Source organism: Urocitellus parryii, chromosome 14, assembly GCF_045843805.1.
Source record: "Urocitellus parryii isolate mUroPar1 chromosome 14, mUroPar1.hap1, whole genome shotgun sequence".
Classification (NCBI taxonomy): Eukaryota; Metazoa; Chordata; class Mammalia; order Rodentia; family Sciuridae; genus Urocitellus; species Urocitellus parryii.
The window spans coordinates 60,457,698-60,483,261 of NC_135544.1; the positions used below are offsets into that span (position 1 = coordinate 60,457,698).

Below are 25,564 nucleotides of genomic sequence, written 5' to 3' on the forward strand. Positions count from 1 at the left end.
AAAGTTACTATATTAACAACTTATGTTAACCCACCATCAAATTCATATTAATTTGTTCATACCCTTGATTCAGAAGCACATGTAGAACTTGTTTATTGTTATTCCTCAGCACAATTTTATTTATCTTATAGGTTAAGTTGTGTGACCACTCCTTCTCCAAGTATATCATAAATACATAGTATACAGTGAAAAATTTAATTTATATTTGTGAATTCAAATTGGTGATAGCCAGCCTTTAACTATTTAGGAAATCCTGGGATTCAGCATCTATTTCCAAGCAATAACAACTCATCCTTTTCCTATTTATGTGAAAGCTGGGCAGTCATTCTAACTCATTGGAGCAAGGGTAGAGAGGCACATTAGCTGTGCGAGCCCAGGTTCTGTGATAGTGAGCACACAAGAGGCTATCTACCTGCAGGAGCATGCATGTCTCTGTCTACACACGCACTTGAGTGCTGTATGTAAAGAGTGTGCACACATGTGTAACATGCCTTGTGAATGGAGAGTTTTAAGTTCCCTGGGAGGTAGCACAGAGGAAGCCTATGGACAGGAGGCAGTTCCCCCAGCGAGGTGCTCCGCAATTTCGGGGTTCAGAGGCTATAGCTGGGAGAACGTCACGATTTCCTACATTTCTAGCACATGCCCCACCATTTCCAAAATTAATTTTGTTTTCATCATGTTGGTGGTGGAATACTTGGGTGTCTTAATCAGAACAAAAGTGATTCATCTACATGTAATTCCTACTTTTTTTCAAGAAATCTTTAGCAAAACATCCACTTCATGGCAGGAACTTAGAGGAAGGAAGAGGACACTGATGTGGTGGCAGGACTGCAGCAAGCAGGGGTGCGGAGTACACACGAGGAGCCACAGTCCCTCTGGTGGACTCCTTCTGAGGGCTTCCGGGGCCCAGCCTAAGAGTCTGGGGCTCAACGCAGGTGCAGTCCAGGAAGTCATCTGCTGCGAGAACAGTGCACAAGGGACCAAGTGCACAGCAGGGGCTCCAGGGACTCAGGCCGCAGGAGGGCTGTGTCCAGCAGTGGGTAAGGCTCACATTTCCCAAGAAGGTACGCAGTGTCCCCCCAAGCTTGGGTGTCAGATTATAGGATAATTTTCAAAAGTAAAATGATTAGATGATGACAGGTGTGACCTGATCATGGATTACTCCACTTGAAGCATTAACTGGGTGGTAACTGTGGGCAGGTAGGGTGTGGCCAGAGAGGTGGGGTGTGGCCGGAGGAGGGTGTCCCTGGGACTTGCCACTGCAAGAAGTCTCTCTGTTTCTCTGTTTCCGTGTGCAGAGCTGCTTTCCCGGCCACGCCCTGCCACCATGATGTTTGCTGCATCTTGTGCCTGGAGCTGGGGCGTTTTTAGGCCATGAACGGCATCTCTGAAGCCATGAGCCAAACAAACTTCTCCTCTACTCTGTTCTCATCAGGAGTTTTGGTCACAGTGATGGGAAAGCTGACTCAAACAGTGCTTCACCAGTGAGAAGGTAGCTCCCCCCTCTTTACTGTATCCTAAGGATGGACTATAAGGAAATCGTTTCACAAGTAGGCCATCAAGAGCGAGACTTTGGAGGTGACAGTTTGAATTGGCTGTCACATGGTGGATCAGGGAAGAATGTGGCAGCCCATATCTCCAGGGCCTGAAACACCAGACTTCAACACATACATTTCACAGAGCAGGCAAAGGAGTGGGTAAATGTTTATCAAGATGTTAACATGATCCTCTTTGGTTTTACAAAGGATGCCTGGGGCTGCTTGGGGTGAACACAGACACCACTGACATCTCTGAGGACCTATACTACACGCCACTTCCCCTTTGCAGCCTGTGCTGACCACAAGGTGGGCAGCCCTTCCTGCCCAGCCAGCATCACGTCACCTCCTGGTTCACACACCTGCCGAGCACACCCCACACGGAGCACATCAGGACACGGGCAGTACTTCATTCATATTTGTCACTGGCACTTATCAAAATATGGAATTGCTGAACCAGTTAATTAATGTCCCAGGAAACAGTAGGTAAGGGGTAAGAAAAGTCAAAATTAGTAGGGATTTTCCTTAAGTATTTCATGTAACACTTTCACTCCAAACTAAAGCTTTAATTTGATGGAGTGGGATGTTTGTGTTACTGAACTATTCAGGTTGGGACCTTATAATCAATATTCAGGATAGGGCATGTGACTTTTCTTCTGTTCAAAATCACTGTTGCATTGCAATGTGAGGTATGATTCATAATAACTGCAATCATAGACTGACTGCTGTATTCCAATTAGATAAAGACACTTTGTATGCATAAAAGGTAGAAAGAGAAAAGTAACTGGAGGAATTGGAGCATTTGGGAGAATGAAGAAGCTTTCCCTTCAGTGCAGGGTCAAGGCTGAGGTGAAGAGGAGACCACAGCCCCACCTGCCCACTAACAGACCTGCCCACTGTGCCCAGGGACGCAAGTGTCCTGCCCCCCCGCAGGGCTGCTGTGCGGCCTCCCTTGCCCAAGCAAGCAGCCAGCAGAGAGAGTGATTCCTCAGAAAAACTGGGAACCGCCTGGCCAGGTCCTGGGGTTGTGGGTCAGACTCCTGGGGACACACAGCTGCAGCACGTTGGTCAAGAGCTCAGGGACACCTGGCTGCACCTGAGAGTCTGCACCTGTGCTGCGACCCCTACCTCCGCATGATGTCACTGTTAGGAGCTGGATATTTATCAAATGACAGGAAAATGAGCCCTGAGAGAAGCGTGAGAAACAGGACAACGAACTGAAAACCAAGTACTTTCTTACCAAATTCCTTGGGCACGGTTATGGAGTAGAGGCATATCTGGCCAGCTGTGTAGTTATGCGGGTAGTTTGGTGACAGGACCACCCCTTCGGATCCCGTGTACTGGCCTCCGCATGGAGCTGGAAAGAGATCAGTGTGAGTGATAGAGTGACATGCAGGACAGTGTGAGCGACACAGCTGAAGCCCAAAGGTGTCCTGGGAGCAGACGCTGCTGGGGGGAAAGTGCAGCGAGCGCTCGCCCAGGTCCTGCTCTGCAGGGAGACCCAAGGGAGCCAGGCCACACAGACACGCCTCCTTAGAGGGGATCTACTGGCGTCTCAAGACCGTTACAGACAGGTTCAAATACTAAGGAAAACTGCTGTGGTAACAATAAAGCAGGCGGATCCACAGTGATAATTAATCCCTTTAAAAGGCTCCTCAAAACACGGCGGCTGATCCTAGTCATCCTGTCACCATGAGAGACACGAATCATTTCAGTTTCCTTCACATGAAACTCAGAGAATGGCACGTTTTCCTTTGCAGGCTCTGCTTGTTTTAACTTTGCATTTCATACACGCAGCTGAAGGGTAGCACTCGGGAATGCTTCTGGGGTCTCTGTAAGTTCACCTTAGAGCTCAAGGAACACACAGCCAGAAAGCGGGGGCCGAAAGAAAGATGCTGAGCAACAGAGAGCTCAGTGTCTGTGGGTGTGCCTCTGTGTGTACATGATGAGTGTAGGAGTGTGTACATGTATGTATCTCTGTGTATCTGTGTACATGGGTGTGAATGGTTGTGGGCATCTAGGTATCACTGTGTGTCAACATGGATGTGTGAATTATGCATGTGTATATGTGTGTGCATGTGCGTATTTGTGTATGTGTGTATGCCAGTGTGTGTGTATATGTGTACATATGGGTGTCTGTGTGAATGTATACATCTGTGTGTGAGGGGATGTATCTGTGTGTGTGTGTGTGTGTGTGTGTGGGTGCATCTGCATGGGGGGTTTATCTGTGTGTGTGTGTGGATATGTGTGTGGATGTGTGTGTGTGTGTGTGTGTGTGTGTGCGTGTGTGTGTGGGTGCATCGACACCCTAGAGAAGACATCCAGCTAAGCACAGTCACTTGGTGCTCAGTTTCCAAGTCTCCAGCTCCTCTGTTCCTCCTGTTTGGTGTGGAGGGCTGGTGTGCCCTGGCCTGTGCAGTGGCAGAGTGGGCCAGCATGGAAGTGCCCGCTGCCAGCCTGCCACCCTGACACCTGCCTCCTGCAGCCCACTCTCTTTTCATCTTACACACCCCTCGGCTGGCTAGGACTCAGACCGTTCAGAAGTCCATATTTCTACAGCTCGCTTCTCCTTGATATGGTAATTTTCAAAAAATAGAAATGAGAGCACATTGAATCCTTTGAATGTTAATCAGCACAGTTAAATCCTATTAATGAACTGAACATGCTCCACCATTAATAAAACTCAGAATATGCAACTGCTAATGCTCAGACACCTCATTCATTATTTTCAAGAGAGTTAATGGTTTCTCCACCAATTTCCCAAATCCTTGTATTTCAGTGTCTTCGAAAGCTTTAAGACTATTCTAGAAGTCAAAGAAAAACAGCCGAGTCATCGGTGTGCACTGGTCTCTTCCCCAGAGGCTGGTAGAGACCTGAGCAAGCTCAGCACACCTCCATGCCAATGCTGGGATTCAGAAAGCCTTCATTATTCTAAATTGATGTCTTATGGTTTTAAATAGAAAAAGATCATTTTCACTTTGGGGTGGAAGATACCTCCAAAGCTGAAGGCACCCAGGGAAGTGTTGGGAGCCCCCTCCTCCCTGTAGATGTGCCACTCAGTGTCATCTCCATCTCATCACATGAATCCAAACTGGCTATTTCAGGAAAATCTCTTCTTTTTTCTCAAAGGCTTATAGACCAAAGTTGTGAAAATAAATACAAACAAAAAATGGAGACTTATCTCCTTTTAGCCCAGGCATGTAACACTCATGCAGATCATTTTGCAACCACCACTCTTCAAGAGTAATAAATAACCTATTTCAAATTTTAGAGAAAATGTGTAAATGAAAATGGAAAAAAATCACTTTGCCAAAATTTTGATGCCCAAATTTTTAGATATTAGAAGTTTATTCTTCTGAAGAACACTTTCTGATGTAGTTCTTAAGGTACAGCTACAAACACTTTGTCCCAGGATTGAGTAAAAGAGCACTGCTGTTCTAAAAAGTCAAATAAGAAATGAAGAAAAACGGTGTTTGTTTTTACCACTAAATATACTTGTGCCTGACATCCTCCCTGAGACGTAAATCACCACAACTAAAGAATGCATCCCACAGGCCACAAAGTTTCTGGAATTGAGAAAGCATGCAGAAAATGCTTGTCGATTCTTAATAACCATTCTGTCTCTTTTCCTATGCTAAGGGAGGAAGCAGACCTGCTCCTTCTCTTACTCTATATTAATGTGAGCACAGAATAAAAATAAATGAGTGTGTCTCGTTTGATAACTAAACTGCTAAACTGCTTTGTAGGTGAATAAAGATTGCCACAGCATTCGTGGCAGGTGGTCAAATGAAACATAACCACCCATTTGGTTAACTGTATATCTTCCATGTGAAGTGACCATTTCGTCCAGCTGAGTACACCAGGGACCACTCTGGCAGACGAGAGCCATCCTGACCAAGAAAGGAGCTCTGTGCTGTTTCAAGTTCAGTTCCACTTCCATAGCAAACCTCAATGGACAAAACCACGGGCCATCAATAATATCATCATGAAAAAATTGTTCCAGGCATCTGATGCAAGCTGGTGCAGAATTCACTGGCTGTGCCTTATAATACAGAAACTGCTAAAGGTTTGAACTGTGGCAGAAGCCCCCAAGCATAATTGCTGGCCTGAGTGACCCACTAGTACTGACTGATGGGCAAAATGCCCCACTCTCCATGAGCCATCCCACACACGGTGCGGCGTAATCTCTGCTTTCAAGATTTGGAATATGGAGTTTTATTTAGATGCAAGTGGAAGACCATGAGCAGAAGTCTGAGTTCTGTGTTTCATGAGCATCGATGTCTAAAAACCAGGCCAGACCTCACGGGACTTCAGACTTGGAAAAAAGAGGAGACCTCTACCTCAACATCTGATCACAGACGGAGGCTCCAGGGGGACTTCCCTGTTCTTCCGGGTCCCATTTTATCCTCTGCTAACCTGCCACCCTTGCCTGGAAATTAAAATTTCATTTGAATTTAGCACAAAGTAAATTCCCTTAATATTATCAGTGTGCAAAATTCACAAAATCCAGGATCTTTCCTTCATTTCGCTTCTACTGCTATCTCCCCAACACTCGTCCCCACAGGCAAAATCCTGGGGAGTCCCAGTGGGTGCCACGCTCAGCAGGGAGCACACGGAGCCTCCTTGGGAGCCAGGAAGGGTGGGGAGCAGAGGGTGCACTGCAGGCCCCTCACAGCAGGGGCCACGGGATGCCCCCTCGCTCAGGACCTTTGCCTTCACCCACCTCCTGACCCCTGGAGGGCGTCCCTGTGGTCCACAGGTAAGAACGGGGAGGGTCATCTTGTTGAGGTCTTCTTTGACCTTAGCATCATGCACTCAGTTCTTACTCCACGCAGCCTCTGGTGCTGGTGGACACGGGGCCTTCGTGGAGGCTCTCGGAAAGACAATGGATGAACCAGACAGCAGAACAGAACAGGACGGGCTGTGTTTGCTGGTTTGGGTTTTTTACAAACATAATTCTTAAATGCCTATCTGGTGAGAGGATGCTAGTGGAATTGCAAGGCTGACTAGAGGAAATAGGTCTCCTGCACAGGTTTAGATTATGTCCTAAAGTAATGGGGAGACCACGTGCTTCGGCCTCTAGGCTTTTATTTATTTACTTAACAGAAGCAACCCAGGGCCTCATGCGTGCTAGGCAAGTGCCCCACACTGCGCCGGACCCCTGCCCCTATTTCCTTAATCAACACCTGCAGACTGTGTCCACAGCATGAGCAGGTCTTGCCCAGAGGCCTCTGATGAAGCTACCTGGAGGAGATGCAGAGCAGCCAGCCCCTGGAGGCCACCCTCAGGGCTGTCTGACCTCTGCCACTAGAGTTTAGCTTTGATTCATCTTAAAGGTTGATCTCATTTGTACAAGATGATTTTGTTCATTTTATCTCTAAATAAGTAATTACAAAGTAAATGCTTTGGGGGAAATGACATATCTGTTCCAAAGATGTATGTCTTTTAAAAATCTCTTTCTCTGCCCCTCGCCCGCCCTCCATTTCCCTGTCCCTCTCTAGATCGTCTCCATCTGTCTAATCAGCTAACCCAGAAACACCTAAAAAAACATAGAAACACTTAGAAAATGCTAATTTGTACTTCTTGTGTGGAGCAGGTCTAAAATACACAAAAGCAAGTTTAAAGTATCAAAATACCTGAGTAAAAGAGAAAAGAATCCCCTCCTGGCAATCCCTGGGGACGGCTGATGTGTGGGCTAGATGGAGCCGTCAAGGACTGTCAGGAGCCGGCTGCTGGCCCTCAGCTGAGCGTCCTCTGTGGCGGAGGACGGACAGCACTGCAGCGTGAAGCCATTTAGGTGAGGCTCCGTGAGGCAGAGCGCAGCCTTCTGCAGGAGAGCCCGTCCAGACCTACCATTGCAGGAGGGCAGCACGCGGTCCCAGGAGGGCTTTCCGTCGGCCCCGATCACACACGTGATGGACGAGGGGTCCACAATCTTGTACCCAGAGTCGCACTGGTAGGTGACAGTGGAGCCCAGTTTGAAGTCCGTTCCTATTCTCGTTCCATTCATTATGTTCCCAGGGTCAAAACAAGCTTCCCGGGGCTTCTCTGCAGAGGAAGCAAAAGCACATTCCATGAGAGAGCTGTCTCCCTTCTTCTGTGTCTTTTGGTTCGTCATTTGCTTATTTTGTTTAGGGGTCACACAATGCCCTGCCTAAGAATTTTTTTCAGAAATATTTATTGGTTGCCTAATGACTAACTTGACCTACTCATAGTTAAAAGTAGGAAAATTCCTTTTTAGCAAACTATATTCTTTTTTTAATTTAGTTGTTGTTGGACACTATACTTTTATTAGACTTATTTATTTTTATGTGGTGCTGAGAATCAAACCCAGGGTCTCGCAGCACGAGGCGAGAGCTCTACTGCTGAGCCACAACCCCAGCCCCAAAACTATATTCTTTTTTAAAATCACATTTTACTACAGAATTGATATTAAATTACTTTCATCTAGGTAAAAAGATACAGTTTTATATTTTTTATACATTCACCTTTTTTGCCTGTGGATTTTTGTACTGAACCACATAAACTGATTCAGAAAAAGTTGAGGTTCGTTTTCTGACCTTCGTACACAGGTCGCACCAACATGTAATCACCCCACACGTGTAGGAAGAGATGGGAAAACTGGGTTTCCCAAAAGGAAAATGGCATCATCCACGGAGTCAAGAGCACTTTCTGCTCATGATGATGGAGATGTTGAACCCAAGCCCAGAAGGATGTCTGGATTCCTCTGTTGCTCTCTGCACTGTTAGTCCTAACAGGAAACTGTCCATTGCAGCAAGAAAAATACATTTCCTGACTGGTGACGGTCAAACGTGGAGTCTGGCCTGCAATCACCACCCACGGCTTCATCTTAACTGTGGAAACTGCTGAGCCTTCTTGAGGTCCGTTATCACCTGTTGACTGGGTGGTTAAACGCCCCATGGTCGTCTTCAGCACACCTCGGCGAGGTGAGGGCTGGCTGCTGGGATCTGAAGTTCGCAAATCCAGGTTGACTCCCACCAAGCACCCTGCAGAGACCTGTCCAACTTGGAGCCTCTGAGTGAGACATTGAGCAGTGGCACCACCAGGGAAGGACAAGGGGACAGGGCAGTGGAGACAGGGAATGAGGAAAGGGCACCCGGGGCATGCGTGCCATCAACCCCAGAGACAGGCTAAGGCAGAAACGCCATGGAGAGACCCGCTTACACGGACGCTCAATAGGCACCGACAATCGCAGCTGATCATGGGCATTGCCAAATGTCCACCCCAAACATCTCAGACCTTAGCCCTGCAGGCCACTTCAGTTATCTTCTAGTTGTCACAAGATTTTAAACTATATTTCAACAGACCATCCAAGATGTCACTAAATCAACATATATGTGTCCATGTGATTTTAGCATTTGAACAGCTTTTGTTGGTGTGCAAAGGCACGTTCTTCATGCCCTTGTCAAGTTCCCAGTGAGGCTAGTAGCCCAGGGAGTGCAGCCTGACTGGCCTTTCAGTGCCAAGATAGAAGTCACACTTCGCTTTCTAACTTCAAGTCATGAAAATCTCTGGGGCAGAGAGAGGATGTGTGTGGGAATAATGAGATTATTATCAGGTTAGGCTCGAGGGTAACTTCAAAGTAGACAGAATGAGTGTTTTAGCTCTTTTCCTCTTGGTTTGTCAATCTTATTCTCTGTAAAAATCCATGAACAGCAATCCCTTTATTCATTATAGAAAATCAACAAATGTAATCATCTCTGGGAAATGTAAAGGAAGAGTGAAAGTCTTTTTTTTTTTTTTTTTTTTACCAGGATCAATATTGATTTGCTTCTGTTATTTCCTCTTATTGATGGTCTATCACTCTCCACCGTTCCCGGCAATTCCACACGTGAATCTTGGACCAAGTCTACACTACAACCTGTCGCAGGTGTGCACAGAGTAGTACTAATGTAGCTTGGGAGGCTGCCCAGCACACCTCCTAGGAGTGGACATTGTGCAGTGGAGGAGAACAGAAAACAACATTCCCACACCTTGGAAAGCCCTGCAGGAAGCCAAAGAGGGCTGCCTGGCTGGGTTCATTCAGTGTCTGTGGTTGTATTTTAACATCGGCCAAATAGAGATTTCACTGCAATGGTTCACTCAATCTCTTATTTTCATCTTTTAAACATGCTAAATATTCCATCTATTGCAGTGATTTCTGACATGTAACAACGTGTAGCTTATTTGCATATTTGGGTCCATGATGCAGACACAGTGGTGAAGCTTCTCCATGGGCTTCACTGTAAGGGTTCTGGCTGTGGAAATGTACAGCGTTCCTCTGTGAGCAAACTCCCGGGGTGCGTTGCGGGGCAGGCACTCTGTTTTCCGCACTTGGAATGTTCTGCAGTTTTCTCCAGGAACTAGTAAGATAACTAATACATGTGTAATACCTAGGTGCTGTGGCAGTGCCCTGCTTGAGGAGGCTCTGTGCTAGAGTCTTATCAGCCTCCACCTTGATCTCAGGCACTCAGCTCCTGGGAATAAAGGAACTCTCTGGATAGACAACCACAATGTGTCACCAAGCACTGCTGAGCCTGAACTTGTCCATGTAACAGTAACTTCTTGAGAGCTACACAAGGCTCCCAACATTTCACATTGCAACTGTAATATGTAACTGAGGAATAAGCTGCCAAATGTTGCTAGCTCTGTAACCTGCCTGAACAATAATGCACTACTGATGTCAGTGACTTAAGGTGACCTGTTGATATAAATAAGGCTGGCAGCTTGAACCAGGGGCTTGGTGCCTTTCTGCTATTCTGCCACTTTACCTCTGTACTTGGCTCCTGTCTCCATTTGACTTTTTTACACCTGTTTTGTTGTTAGTCTCCTGCCAAGCACAGAGTGGTACGTGGGGGCGAGCGTTCTCTGAACGCTTCCTTGAAAACCTATTTGTACATTTCAATGGTGGCTGACATGTTCATGATTCTTATTAGCAGCCTTAAATGCCATGAAAAACATAGAACCTTTAAGAAATTAAGGGAGGAAAAAATACAACTCTACGCAGGTAAAAGCCATTCCCTATTCCTGTTGTTTGATCCGTTACCCAACAAAAGGTTCGCTGAGCATCTAGTGATTACAAGTATTAATCTTGGTTACATTTTTTTCTCCTTGAAAAGAGTGAAAGTGTTCAGTGCCTGTCCATCAGTATGTATCCACAGCCTTTTCATCCATTTGATCATATTTTGCTGTAAATCTCCTGTAGCTTGGCTGGCTGTTTGGTGAAGCTTCACTTACACAGCTTGCCACTTTGTGCCTGTGATTTCCAGATCTGATAGTGGCTTTCTTTCAAATAGTGGCATCTCATCTTTTGGTTCCTTTTACGTAGCTGTCAGTTCAGGACCCCGGTGATAAATCACTGGCCCTCTCTGCTTACCACATGCCACGTTTCCTAATTGGATGACCTCATAACATGAGTGTCCTGCTGCTGTCCTTGTCTGCTCTGCTTAGGAACACTTGTGCATCTTCCTGCTCTGGGGGCCAAGTGGATGGAGCATGCCGGGTCCCTCTAGTGACCCTGTGAGCCGCTGCCCTGTGCCCTGGGTCCCGCCTGCCTTCGGATGGCAGTAACGCTCTTGGCTGGTGAGGTAGCACTGGCATTGCTTTCCCAGGATTTGTTTTTCTTGGACTCTATAGAAGAACCTTTTAAACACTAAGAGCTACAGCCCTCTCTCAGGTGGCTGAGCTGCTTACCCAAGAACCCCTCAGAAGGTTGCATGTATGTTCTCATGGGCCATTTCCCCTTCAGCCCTCGACCAACTTCCCTAGGAATGCCTGGGAGAAGAGCAGGCGTCTGAGCAGGGAGCAGCATGCATTCTGGCACTGGATGCAGGTTTGTCTTGCTCCTTGGTTTTGCTTTGTTTTGGGCTACAGTAGAACAGACACACCTGGTGAGGTACGTTTCAGAGAATTCCTGTTAACACGAGAACTTTCTGACGGTGTGGGAAATGAGTGGTGTCACAGTAGTTCCTAAAAATGACAGTTTCTATTTGAAAGGCACAAGCCCTCCTCTGATTGCTAAATCCTGTAATTTTTTATTGTACATTTTAATGAAGACTTATAAGATTTTTATGTTTTTGGGAAAATAGATTAATTTTATATTTAAAATCATGAAAAAAATAAACCCATTAAAGAAGTAACAGAATTGAAATATATCCTGTTTTCCTTTATAATTCCACCTATGAATGGAATTCAAGAAGTTTTAATAAATATTTCTATTAAATTTTTGATAAAGCAGTATGATAAACTAATATTTGAGCAAATTGTCTTCTCTAATTCTTTGCATCATACCTCACATTTTCTTTGTTTACATGAGAAATAGACTGGAAAAAATAAAGTTTTTTTCATGGGTTCAAAGGTAAAATGCTCAGTGAAGGTGGATGTCATGCCAAGGTGGACCAAAAGTGGGCCACTGACCCCCCAGCCAGAGCACACTGCCCTGCCCAGGGCCAGGGCTCCTCACAAAACCAGAAGCCCCGGGCAAGACCAGGCAGGCAGCGGCTGGTCACAGTGAAAGGAGCTGAGATGAAACTGTGATAACATGATGTAGTAAGATTGAGTCATCCCTAAGAAACCCATCAGAAGATATCTGCTGATAACATCATCAAATTACTGAAGATGTAAACCATCATTTATTTTTAAACAGCTGTGAACTTGGAAAATACTTTCCCATCTTGGTTTCTCTCAGCCCAGGCAGAAACGTGTCTCTGGAATTTTGTCCCACTAGAGAGGGGACAGAGGAGGGACACGTTGACAGCACAGGCTGGACAGATATGAAGACCTCGTGAGGAAAGTGCACAACCAAACCAAGTCGGACACAGGCCAGCACCCCGCCAGTTCAGCCCACCTCGTACCTTTGAACTCAATGGCAAACCCGGACAGGCCCACAGAAGCATCGCTCCGAAATGCCAGGAAAAGGCTGTTCCCACTGCTCTCGATCCTGTCCGGGGCTTGAGAGCCCTGGAAGCTTCCGATGAGAGGACTGTTGGAGTCCTCACCCTCGTAGACATGCAGGAAGTCGTAGCTGGGCTCCATGTTGAAACTGAAACGACAGAACCTGGTTACACTTGGTCCCCAGACGAGGACACCTTGTCTTCCAGGAGAGGACCAGGCGTCTTTGTTTGATTTTGTATAATAATTTTAGTAATTAGGGAAACCAAAAAGCAACATGTAATAATGAGCCAAAATGTTAAAATGGCATTTCCAATGGTGTTGAATACTCTTGGTATTTTGTACAATTTTGAAGATGGCTAAGAGAAACACAACATAGTAACCTTGGTGTGACACCCTTGCCCGTGTCCTGAATTGGCTCAGGAGATGTGATTTGAAAGAAGTAGGCTCAGAGGAGTGAATTCCTACTAATATTTGGTTTTTATGTGAATATATCTTTGGCATTACTATATACTTTTACAGTTTTGAAACTGCTTTTTGTTTAATTTTAAAAAATGTAATTGTCTCTCTTTCCTTAGACAAATGGGCCAATCTTGACAGTCCCACCAGGGCAGAGTGTGAACATTCAGGTATCAAGGGTCAAGCCCGACTAGTCCAGCTCTGGCTCTCCCTCCCTTCCTGCCTCCCAGACCCTGTTCTCGGTTTGGACTCTCCCCTTCTCCAAAGCCGACATACAGCCTGTCCCCACAGACTGGCGTAGGGAGCAGGCTTTCACTGAAGTGTCCAGGGCAGGCTGCGGTGGGGTGAGCCTGGCACAGGCTGGGAGTCTGAGGCTGGCCAGGTGTTACGAGCTGGTTGGACTCAATCAGCCAACCAGGAGGAGCCACTGGGGGCGGGTCATCACGCTGGCCAGCCTGCCCTTCTCCTCTCCTCTCACATCCAGGACTTAATTCAACCACTATCCTGTCACAGGAATTTCTGGTATCTGAGACAGAGACGCCAGGGTTTCTCTGTGGTCATGTCACAGGGCTCTCTTTTGTCTGTAGAGTCCAGGAAAGAGCCAGGACAGGAAGTCCCTCCCACATCATGGGCTTCTTCCTGAAGCACAGAGGTCTGGGAACAGCAGGGCTCTGCCCTGCCCTGCATCTCACCGCCCCTGCAGGTCTGGGCTGCACTTCACTCCTGCCAGTGGGAGGCCCTGAACACAGTGTCGGCAGCAAGCTGTACCTGCTTTCTTTGTCTGTTTATTTGCAAGTTCAGTGAAGTCAGAAATGAAGGAGTAAACCATCAGAGTTGCTAAATTTAGGAGGCTAATGGGAATTGTATAGACCAAGGAGAATTTTATTGGGATAATAATTTTTTCAGAGTATTTTGCAAGGATGTTATTAGAATCTGGCCATGTTCCATCCCCAATGTTTGGCAAAGCAAATTATTATTATAGATTATTTGTTGTGCACTGAAAATACAATCAGACACACAACTCAGGAAGCAAATTTCATCTGGTATCTCATTTTAGACATGGTGTAGTTCATGCATAGAAGTCTAGCATTGAAAATTCAATTAATTATAGTTTCCTTGAAGATCTTATTTCTGTCTGTGACAGCTGAACATACCTATAAGGCCTGTGAGTACTTTCAAGGCTGAGCAAGCCTGGGGCAGCCTCCTTTTGGGCCCTTAAGCACCTCTGATCCTACCCAGGACTCTGGCTTTCACCTCCCTACCCCACAGGTACAGCCATTAGGGTCCACCCCAGCCCACACAAACGTGCAGATGGGAGAAGTTGCAGGATCAGGTAACGATCTCTAGGTTATAAGAGTTGGAAGAGATGTCAGGGCCTTCTGCAGAAGACTTGCTACAGAGACCTCTGCAACACTGAAAAGCTTGGCCAATGCAACTGCCTCATGAGTCCTCCCATGAGGTGCACTTTGGGAACTTGGACACTCGGTCAGCAATGGAAGATGGCAGATTCCTGAAAGAGGCTCCCTCTCTCCCAGCTGGCCTTGGATTCTACTCTACTCTTAATCTCCTGGCACTGGACCTGGTTTCAATGAGGGCATTACTAGAATTCAGCCTTTTAAAAAACATACACCCAACGACATAGCCAGCAAACGGTCATTGGTTTTGTGTGTTTAGTTGAGTGTCATAAAAGTATTCTTCATTTGGAAAATTTGTAGTAGTTTTAGAAAATTCCAGAAATGATGGCTTATCAACTGCTTGAGATTCCGAATCACGGATCCTTCACATTACACTGACTCGGACCTCATCAGGAGAAAGTGGAGGAGGATAATCACAGCGAGGCGTGAATGTTGATGCACAGAGCCTAAAAAGAAAGCTTGCTCCCAGGCAGATGGAGACATAGGATTAGACCACTGTGCCCTGGACCTCTGAGCGGCCAGTGGGACAGTACACTGCAGCGGTTACCTTGAAAAGCATCACATTCATCCAATTCAAAGACCAAAGTGGAACACTAGAGGAGATCTTGGGAGTCAATAAAATTGAACTGTGGTGTACTGTGTAATAAGATAGCATATTGTAGAACCTATAAAATACTAATAGTGCTTGAACTTTTATCATCTAGTACAGCAGGAAGGACCTATCACATTTTTCAGACCAATACCTAACAATTCAAAACCCCCAGCAACCAATTTTTTTCAAAGCTCATCTACTCCTAACCCTCTGCATGATATCAATATGCTGCCTTTGGGATCATCAGCCATGGAAAGTGTACACTAGAGAAGCAGGAGGCTCTGGCTAGAATTATCCCAGAGCCCCTGCTGTATTCGATTCTTTCTGAATGTCCTGTGAGTGCAGACCTCAGGGTGGAATGGTCATGCAGCCGATGAGCTGCAGTTAGAGGCGTGCCTGGCCCACGGAGTGCCACCTAGCAGAGCCAGCCTTTGCAGCCCATCACCCTACACGTGCGAACAAAACCAAGGCAGCCCAGGTGCAGAGGTGGACACTCTGAAGGGTCAGGGAGGTCACTCAGGCGTGGCGTTTGAAAGCCCACTGAGCAGAGGCGCTCTGCTGAGCCATACCTTTTGAATATCAAGGCAATGACGAAGTCCGGGTTCACCTTCACTCGCCAGTCACACTCCTTCCCGGGAGGGTACGGCTGAGGGTAGTTAGGGGACAGGATGACTCCTGCAGGGCCCGTCAGGTTGCCGCCACACGCCGCTGGCAGAACAGAAGTCACAGAGGGCGAGTTAGGTCCGAAGAGAGCTGGCAGAGTGCAGGGGACCGCTGAGGCCCTCTGACAAAGCCTCACAGGCTCTCTCCCAGCAGACGCTGTGCGTTCCCACCCATCCCGACACTTCAGAGCCAGAGGTATGTTTTTCATGTTAATAAATTCTACGTAAATAAATTCCCCATCTCATTTTTAGGGAGAATTTTAGAACTTTGGCAATTACAAGTTTCTTCCTATAATTTTGGATTGGACCAACTACTTGATCTCCATGTCACCAACATTTACGTGCACAACCCTTAGGGACACACACCCACAATGGCACCTAGGACACACAATGAACAGGAGCCAGAACACTGACTCCTAAAAATATTTTATCATAGTGCTTAGAATATCCTACTAAAAGGAACACTTGGTGGATAATGACAGATTGAGCTCCTTTTTCAGTCTTCAGTTGTGAGGTGGACGTGTTCACCTTCATGTTAGTAAAGCACTCACGACATAAACTCAGTGTGGTTAGGAGGAGGGCCACTTTATGTTGTTGAATCTGAAATGTTTAGGACCATTTCACGCACTAGAAGACACTTCTGTTAAACCTGCTGTTACAGGACAATGTTAAAACACCTCAGTTTGTTTGCTAGCACACAGTGTGGACACCTCTGTGAGCATGTGGGTTAGGGGTTTTCCTGTCAAACACAGTGACTTCTCACCAAGTTGTTCTAGGACACCACTCCAGCTAGACCAGAGCATTCCGGAACCACAGGGGGCTTTTTAATACCCCTGGTCATACATAAGTTTAGGAAAAAAATTAACTAGAAAAGAATATGCCCTCTGATGATTGTTTTCAGAAAAAAAGAAAGAAAAAAGGAAAGAAAAGAAGACTTTTTGGTCTTCAATTACTTAACATTCCTGAAGACAGTTTTTCAAGAGAAGAAACCCAACTAAACCCAGTATGTTTTGTTGCAAACTCAATCTAATCAAAATAAACAGGTTCAAAGGGTGCAGGCTGCCAGGAGAGGCCACGCCTCTGCCCCAGACAAGTGAAAATGCACAAGAGTCTCACGATGAAAGCAAAACCTTCAACTTCAGAAGAGCCATGCAGGACTCTGTCATCTAAAAGCACTTTAAGTAGGTCACTAGGTACATAAGGAAATTGTGAAATCGATTCACCATGTCTGTTAGCTCTCTGCTACATGCTATCTAGGTGTGTGTCTGCAGGTCCAGCTGCCGACATCTCAGGAGAGCGGTCAATTGCCTGCATCCTTGCAATGGATGGTCAAGACAGGAAGTATGGTGTGAGCTTTTGGCTGAGGGATACAGTATTTAGTTGCTGCTCAAAATTAGGTAATGAAGACATGAATCAAGGAAAAAAACTATAGTTGGGAAGATAATCAAACTTCACGATTTCATGTTTGAGTCAATGTGAAATGATACATTTCCTTTAAGAGATTAACTCATAGAGGTATTGCTTTTTAATATTTTCTTCCTTGAGCTTAAAAACCTGTAAACGGAAGGAAAAATTCCTTTCCTAATTTAAAAATAGGTCAAAGACTTTTAAACGATGGTTTCATTGATAGGTAATTACTCCACTTGAAAAAAACCAAAGGATCTTGCAAGGCTCCGAGCCTAGGCCTGAGCTGGAACAGGACTGGGCTCACAGGAGTCAGGGGATGTCCCTGGGCACAAGCCAGGGGCTGAGGGTCTAAGCAGAGGCTCTCATGTCTCCTGGGCCCACAGAGCACCATGGCCAGCACTGTGCCCAGCTCCACGGGGACAGAGCGTCTGGGCTGCTGTGCACTGGACATCCAAAGCTCCCTCGAGAGCACTCACGCAGAGTGGCCTTCAGTGGTGAGCACACCGCTTCACCATCACCGCTGCCCTCACAGGTCAGTTCCATTTCACATTTTCAAGCAGATTATAATGAAGCACAACTAAACAGTGACAGTTCATTAAGATAAGAAAGTCTACTCAAGTTTCTTTTTAGAAATTAAGATAAAATGCTCTAAATAGTATTTCATGTTAAAATATTTCATCGAATGAATAGACAGTCTATGTGTAATTGTATTTTATATAAGAACATATATTTCCCTAAAATGGCATTTGTGATAGAGATCTAGGAAAGCTACAGTCTACAGAACCATTTGTTATTCTTTTAGTAAGGTGAAACAATGCAATTTTAATGGATATTAAAAATAAGTTTCTTTTTCATTCTCACAAAAGCAGTATAATTTCTAGTTTTCAGTATTCTATTGAAAATGTACTGGCATTCTAGAAAAAAACATCTAAAAAGAGAAAGCCCTTCTTAGTGAGTAGGTTTTGCTTAAGGGCATGTATCTCCATTAGGAAAGGAAACAGTGAGGGCAGGTTACAAATTTTGAATCAACTGAAATTTTAAATTACAGTGGTTTGATTGACATACATTTAAACAAGAATTATTATGAACATGAAATGTTAGATAAAGTCAATTACTATACATTGAGTAAATCAATGTATAATATGCCCAAGGACATTTAAGAAACTCTTGAAAAGTCTTTCTGAAGACATACTCCATGGTCTGAGCAATGCTGCTGTCAGCATGCATGTATTTCCAAACATGAATTTCTTATTTTCTGTGGCCCGATACCTATGCATGTAGGAGGGTCTGGTTGCCAGAAGAAGCGGTTGTTGAGCTGCACACAGGTGATTTTATCTTGTCCTTGAAGCTGATACCCAGGGTCACACTGGTATGTGATGGTGTCTCCAGGCTCCCGGCTGTCCCCATAGCGGGTTCCATTCTGCGGCATCCCTGGGTCATTGCAGGTGGATGCCACGGATGCTGCAAAGAACAGACAAGACCAGGTGAAGTGCTGAGGCTCGGCAGGTGCCCTGTAGACACGGCCTCGTGAGTGGAGCATGCTCCGTGCACAGTCAGCCTGGTGATGGTGTCACCTTGAACGAATCCTAGCAAAATCATACTGAAAGTGCGGCCATTAGGGAATGCGTCGAGGTGTCACATTATACCGAGAACACACACGTATATTCCTGCCTGATTTGCTCTTTCAAAATATTTTAATAAAAACCATGGTAGTTTAAATGATTCAAATAAAGATCACTAATCCCAAGGAACCTCAAGTAAAATAAAATAGGGAGAATTTTCTTAGAGTCTAAGCCTTCAAGGTGACCGATGACCCTCAACTTGATGGGAATCCTCTGCTGACTGTGGGATGGCAGGGGTCAGAGGGCATGAGTAGTCAGTATTACCCAGAATGCCTTGGGTCCCACAGATACTATTGGGATTGTTATTGATAACCCCTTTCACTCTGAAGAGTTCCAACTTGGCCACCCCAATCCTAACGAAAGATTTGAAAGTGATATCCATCCCTTTGGTGTCCAAAAAAAAGCATTAGAATTTCAAGTCCTTTGTGCAGAAGCCAGTGTCACAAAATAGGCTGGCAGAGAGTCTGTGAGACCTCTGGAGCCTGGTGACCCGAGGCTCTGATGTCGCTGTGACCCTTTCACTACCCCCAATCCCTGCTTCTGAAACCCCCCACACAGGCAGTTCAAACCCAGCCCGAGTTCAGCAGTGAGGACGCAGCCAGCCCAGCTCAGACCCCAGCACAAACCCAAGGCCAGCGCAGGGCCCTCTCCACTCCAGTCTCTAGATGCCACGTGTTCATGCCGTGCTGGATTAGGAGGGCACGCCTGAAGATCCAGCCGTGCACACCTTTCCAAGTTTGCCTGTTCTACCAGAACAGGTCTCGCTGGCCCTGCAGTGCTCACGAGACTACGAGGGACAGTCTTCTTTCTCTTCCAGGCACACCAACCCCACGTGTGTACCCACCCATCTCTCTACACACCTGGTGGTTTAAAGCAATGAGTAGGCTTTGCTCTCAGTTTTGTAAATCCTGGAAATTTTACCTACATATGCACACACACATACACAATGCATATGTACATATTTATAGTATATACTTACATTTATATTCACATACACATACAGATATAAATAAAATCCACTTGGATATAGAGATAAAGAAGACCTGCTCTTTACTCTTGAGAAATGTTTAGCCAAATGTGAGACAGAAAAGTGGGGACCATGCAGATAAAGGATCAAAGACCCAACAGCAAGCGTCACGCTAAGGGCTTCAAGGATCTCTGGTTGGTCAGAGCTGCTTCAATTCCCAGCACCGCTCATTAGGTCTTAATTAGCACTTAATGATCACTTAGGCTCACTGATCTTTGGCTAAGCACTCAGTAAAGGAGAGACTAATATCTAGGTAATTAGCTCAGCCAAGGAGAGGAAGTGCAGAGCGTGCTAGCTGGGCCCCTCCTCCTCTCCAGCTAATTGAGGGCAGAGGCTGTCTTAACGACTCCATCTTTTCCTCTAATTGGTTGGTACTGTACTTTCACATGTCTGCACACGTGTGTCTACAACACAGCAAGAAGGAAAGAGAACGCGGGTGGCCCACTGCAGAGCTGGAACACCGTCCTCACACCAGTGTGACCCAGGTACCCCTTCCCAGTTCCCCCTCCCCCTCCAGGCAGCCACCACCCTGAGCCCCAGGTGGCCATCTGCTGGCTTTTCCAGGGAGCTGCCCTCAATGTGTGACTGGCAGCTTTGTGGGTGTCTGCCTCTGCCCTGGGGAGCCGTCCATGTTCCCCTGGGGCGTCCTCTCCTTCTTGCTGGGGTGTTTCTGGGAGCCCCCGCAGAGGTGCCGTGCTCTGGTTCATCTGTGGTCATTGCTGGGCAGTGCCCACTGTGTGAGTGCACCTCAGGTCCCCCCTCTTGGTTGCCTTGGGCCGATTTCTTTGGCCTTCCATGGACTGCTGCTGTGGGGAACCCAGTCTCTGCAGGCTCCCACCGCATTGCACAGAGCTAAAGGAGTTCTCCAGCACTTTCAGGATTCTCCCACTGGAGTCAAGGTCCCATCCACTGTAAGGCTGGCAGTGAGTCAGGGCGATTCTCTCTGAGCTACAGGGCACGTGGGCTGACCCCTCATTCTTCTTATCACCTCAATGTCGCATCAGCAATCGTGTTCTGAGAAGAGGAACTTCACATGGAAACAATTTCTGTGGAGATCAAGAGAAGGACAGTGCTGGAGTTTCTGAGTAGGTTCTGTGACAGGAGGAGTGCAGGTAAGGCTGGATCAAGGTGAACTGGAGGAGCCTGCTGTCATTCCACTCTTCTCCCAGCATGGCGGAGGCTGAAAGATGACGGAAACCCACACAACAGTCCAGGAAGAGACCGGGACAGCAGGGGGACGCAGGGCAGACGTGGAGACAGTGGTAACAGAGCATGTGAGTGAAGAGCTAAGTGCTCCCTAGCTCATGGTGTACAACAAACGGAAACACTGAGCCCTCGTCTTAGCTGAAGCTTATGCCAGTTACGCAGAAAGGCAGGTTGTGAAGATGGCTGAGGATGCACTTAGAGAAGGTGCTTGCACATGCTTATATACCTTCAAGGATTGCTGGAGATCACCAGCAAATCCACCATTCAGGTTTACTCAAATGGAAATGAAATCCAAAGTCTTCACACTGTCCTCTTAGAACTACAAATAAAAGTAAAAAATGTCCTAGGGTCATCCAGATTGGATTAGAAAGCAACAAGAAGACTTGAGAGAGGAAAAAATCAAACACCACCTTGGGAAACACACGGGGTGGGTCTTTGAAATGAACTTCATCGCACTTCCCTCCAGTTTGCATTGCGGAGGATGTTCCTGCGAAGGCAGTGACCCTCGTCCACACCAACCCGGGGCCCAGCTGAAGGCCCTCAGCTGGGCAGAAGAGCTTTTCCACCCTCAGGGTCACGCTGACGTCCTCGATGAAGCTTGGTGGCTGTACTTTCCCCTGTGACACCACGTCCCTTCCACTCAGCTCGCGCTTCGAGACCTCTGTTGGTGACTGAGTCTTCCCAGTTCCTGGCGTAGAAAGGGAACCAGCACCTCCCAGAGCTCAGTCTCACCGACTGCCTCTGGAAGAGGGCAGGGTGCAGTGCTCCACGGTTCCCGGCATTCCCGGGGACGCTCCAGGTCCCCCAGGCTCTTCTGCAGACCTTCTGCATTCAGGGGACGTCCCCACTCCAGCCGAGGCCTCTGGAGCCTGTGTTTCACTCTCGCAGAGCAGCAGAGCGGCCGGGTTATAGGGCACAGCAGGGACAGGGTGCAGCCACCGTGGGGCTGGACGCAGGGTGCCACTGCCTCTTTCCAGGTAGGGGAAGTCATGGGTCCCCCATGGCCCCAGGGATAACGGAGCTGCCATGTACAAAGTCGTGTGTGTTTTCCCAGTTTATTAAAACAAACTTTGACAACTTAGGCCCCATCCTATCCGACATACGAAGCCTCCTTTTGTGGGCTTTCCACATCATCTAAAAATTACTTTTGACTGAATTCTTAGCTCTCACAAGCCATCTGCACCCATGGGCTGAGGGTTGCATCTGAGGGGTGATCAGCTTGGACTGGTCTTGAGGACAACCCTTCGAGGACTCAGTCCCTCGGCCACTCGGGCTCCACCAACGCTGGGGCAGCTGTGTCAGTGGATCATGTGTCTGTCATCCTAAGGGACAAACAGCAACAGCCTGCATGGCATGTCCCTGGGATGCACCTGGGTGCCCAAGGCCCCGGCCAGCTGGAGGGAACAGTGAGCGCAGGCCCTGGTCAGAATAAATGGTCCAGGTCACTCTGGAGGACAGTGCCTCTGCTTGTGCACACCAGGCTGACACCATCTGTGTGGACCCCAGAGCAGCCGCCCCTGGGAACGCCAGCCACCCGAGGAGCCAACGAGACCAAGCTAGCTCACAGTGCCGTCGCTTCTACCCACTGACCTCATGTGGTCACGTGGCACAGCTGAGGACGCCGTGGAGAGGGTCCTGCTCTGTCCAGCTGCTGCCACTGGACAAGCACCGCTGCTACTTTCTGGAGCGGTCCTGGGGGACAGAGGCACTTCTTTGCCAAGGCTCCACGAGAGGAGGAGATGCCATGGTCAGCCTGGCACCACTGAACTCTGCTTGGAGCCGCTGCTGACCTCGTGGCCAGCTTTCCCAATAAAGTGATGTCTCGCCTGCCCTCCTGGGGTGTGCTCCTGGCCTCTCGGCAACCGACCCCGCGGCCCTGTCACAAGTGGACTGTGAACCCGGGCCACATTCCTAACTTACAAAACGAACAGCCCTGCTGCTGTCTAGCCACGGCGTCTCTCCACGTAGTCACCCCCTGAGTGACAGGAGTCTCCTTTCAACTCCCACTTTCCAAGGTCCTTGTTTCATGATAAACACTTTTCAATCTTTAGCCAAAAAAAAAAAAAATCCCACAAGAGGAAAAATAGTGTATTAACTAAAAATATGTTCCTGCTACTCAAGCCTCAGTGAGTCCTTGACAGAATCATCAGGTCCTGGGGGGCCTGCATTTTCCTCATTCCCTGGTCAGTCATTCACAAGTGTCCAAGGGCCTGGTGCCGTCAGGTCGTGTCCTTGAGGCGGTGATCCAGTCGCGGCTTTAGCAAGACAGGAGGCTTCCTGAGCACCGGTGCCACCCCAGCCGACCCACCTGCCAGCCTGTGCCACACTACAAGCTCCTCTCGTGTGCCCATGAGCTAGGAGTCTTTCATTTTAATAACCTGATTTCAGGATGTTGGACATTCCTGATTGAAATTCACAGATTTCCTTTCAGCACAAGGTTTCTGCAAAACCAGGAACCACTTGAGTCACCCATCAAGCCGAGCCATGGAACGGAGGCTGGCAGGGCGTGGGCACTCCCTGACGCGTGAAGGGGTCAGCAGGTGCCATGAGCACGGTGTTCACCTGTTCAGGAGCCCGGGCTTCGCCGTGTGACCCTCGACTTGCTTTGTCCCTTAGAGGCCAGCGGTTCCCCTCACAGTGAGATACCGACTCGAAGGCCCAGGCCAGCTAACCCAGACACGGGTGCCCTTCTCTTCCACACCACAGTTCCTCCTGTGCAGGGTGCACACAGGGGGGCACCTGTCCCATATTGCCACACTGGGGAGTCCAAGGCAGACACGTAATCACTGACTCCGTCAGTGACCTTGCTTCAGCCAATCGTAAACCTCAGTCCCCGCCAGTGCTGGCCGCCACCTCTTCTGGAACCTGAAAGCCAGAAAGGCATTCCCATTTTCTGAGGGTTGGGAACCGTCAGAACACGAGAAGTTCAGGTGTCAGCTCACACAGGCTCCCTCGGCCCAGCCCTGAGCATTCCTCGCTGTGTCCCTGGCCACTTCCCACCCTGCAGAGCTGCTGAGCCACCACAGTGGCGACCCCAGGCCTCAGGCCCAAAGCACTGAGGGTCTGGCTCTTCAGACAGGACCCCGGCCCTGGTAGGAACCATGACGATCGTGATGTTTTGCCTTCGTGTGGCCATATTACTCTTTCTCCTTGATCCTCAGGTTTCTGAACGCAGAAAAGGGAGAAGTGATTTGCCATCTGGATCTCCACCCTGAACTCACCTCCATATGCCTGGGACCAGATTCTACGTGCTCTGAGGAAGGCGTTTGGGGTGAGATCCTAGCAAAGGGGCGGACATTGGCAGGTTTCCTCCAGCTGTTCCTGGCCAAAGAGGATTTACCAGCTTGGGGCTCAGTCCCACCCACACCAATGCCTGGATGGCCAGCAAGTTCTAGAAAACAGGAAGAGAAGTCTTCTCACCCCCTGCAGGGCCCACTCAGGCTGGAGCAGGACCACAGAAGTGGTTCTGAACAGGAGAAAGTCCGACCTGACCAAGCTCGACCCTCCTTCGTCACCTCTACCCACGTTAGAGGGGCTGAGCATCCACGGACACCGTGTCCCCCAGGCCTGAGCCCTGTGAAGAGCAAAGGGGAAGGTGTCTAGAGTGCCCTGGGGACAGCCCATAGAGGAACTGCTCTTCAGCTTTCCAAAGTGACAACTGAGGTGCTGCAGTAACACACCAAAGAGCAGACGAGACTGGAGACCAACGCAGAGCGGACGGTGGCTCTGACCGGAGCACAAGACGATGACAAGCTCAGAAACACACACAGGGAAGGCCTTTGGGATTTGGGTCTGAGAGGGGCTCCTAGCCCTGGGAATAAAACCAACTCCACCAAAGCCAAAGTGGAAAGGCTGGACTCCGTCAAGGTCCAGTGCTTGTTGGTTGCAGAGCCCTGTCAAGACGGGGGAGGGGAGCCAAGGGGGAGAAGTGCTGCAAGGCACCACGACGGCAGAGGCCACATCCACGCAGCCCGCAGAGGGAATGCCCGAGGCTCCAGAGGAAGCTGAGGATCCACCTGAAAATGGACAAAAGGCTCCAAAACATCCAGGAAGAGGACACCTGGGTGGACATAGGAAGGAAAACGCTCCCCAGCCGACCTGGGGACCCTGGCCATCCTGGCGCCCTGACGGCGTCACACGCAGCCCCAGAACCCACTGTGCCCTGCCCATTGCCACCCTGGCAGCTGAGGGAGGCGCCTTTGGAAGCTGTGCCCAGGACCCTCTGAATGGATGACTAGAGAAGGTGGACAGGACAGTGGGAATCCGCACCTGTGCACGGGAAGCTCTCGAGGTGTGCTCCCTGCAGTTGGCCTGAAGTTGGGATAAAATTGAAAAACACAAGGCACATTTGGTGCTTTGGAAAGTGAGAGAGCTGCCTGAGAACTCTCCGCCCCTGAGTCAGGAGAAGGACCGAGGTTAACGAGGGAAACCTGGGTTAATGCAGAGAACCCAGGGCTGTGACCCAGCCTTGTCATGAAGACGGCTGGCTGATGAAGATGACCTGGGGGGCAGCTGAGAAACCCGCAGAGTCCACTGAGGAGGGAAAGTGCACCCTGTGTAGACAGGTGTGGGACAGCTTCAGCCAGGTGTCTCAGTTAGTGGGGGAGAGCAGACTTCAACAGAAACGACCTCACTGCTCCTGGGAAGAGACCCCGTAACTTCCCAACCACGGCAGGTGAACACAATGTGCACCTGTACACTCCTCCTGTGCTGGTGTTCAGAGTTCATGGATAATCTGTGGTAAAAGCC

General features: G+C 48.2%; 1 protein-coding gene across 1 annotated transcript in view; it reads right to left on the reverse strand.

The window, feature by feature from the left end:
- The window catches only part of Csmd1 (CUB and Sushi multiple domains 1), a 1,139,207-nt gene that overhangs the window by 189,732 nt on the left and 923,911 nt on the right, over positions 1-25,564 (reverse strand). The window contains exons 27-31 of the mRNA XM_077792480.1: positions 18,230-18,421; positions 15,461-15,599; positions 12,389-12,576; positions 7,389-7,583; positions 2,776-2,892 (exon numbers count right to left, since the gene is read on the reverse strand). Of these exons, the coding sequence (XP_077648606.1) occupies positions 2,776-2,892; positions 7,389-7,583; positions 12,389-12,576; positions 15,461-15,599; positions 18,230-18,421 (831 nt within the window). The remainder of the gene's footprint in view (positions 1-2,775; positions 2,893-7,388; positions 7,584-12,388; positions 12,577-15,460; positions 15,600-18,229; positions 18,422-25,564) is intronic.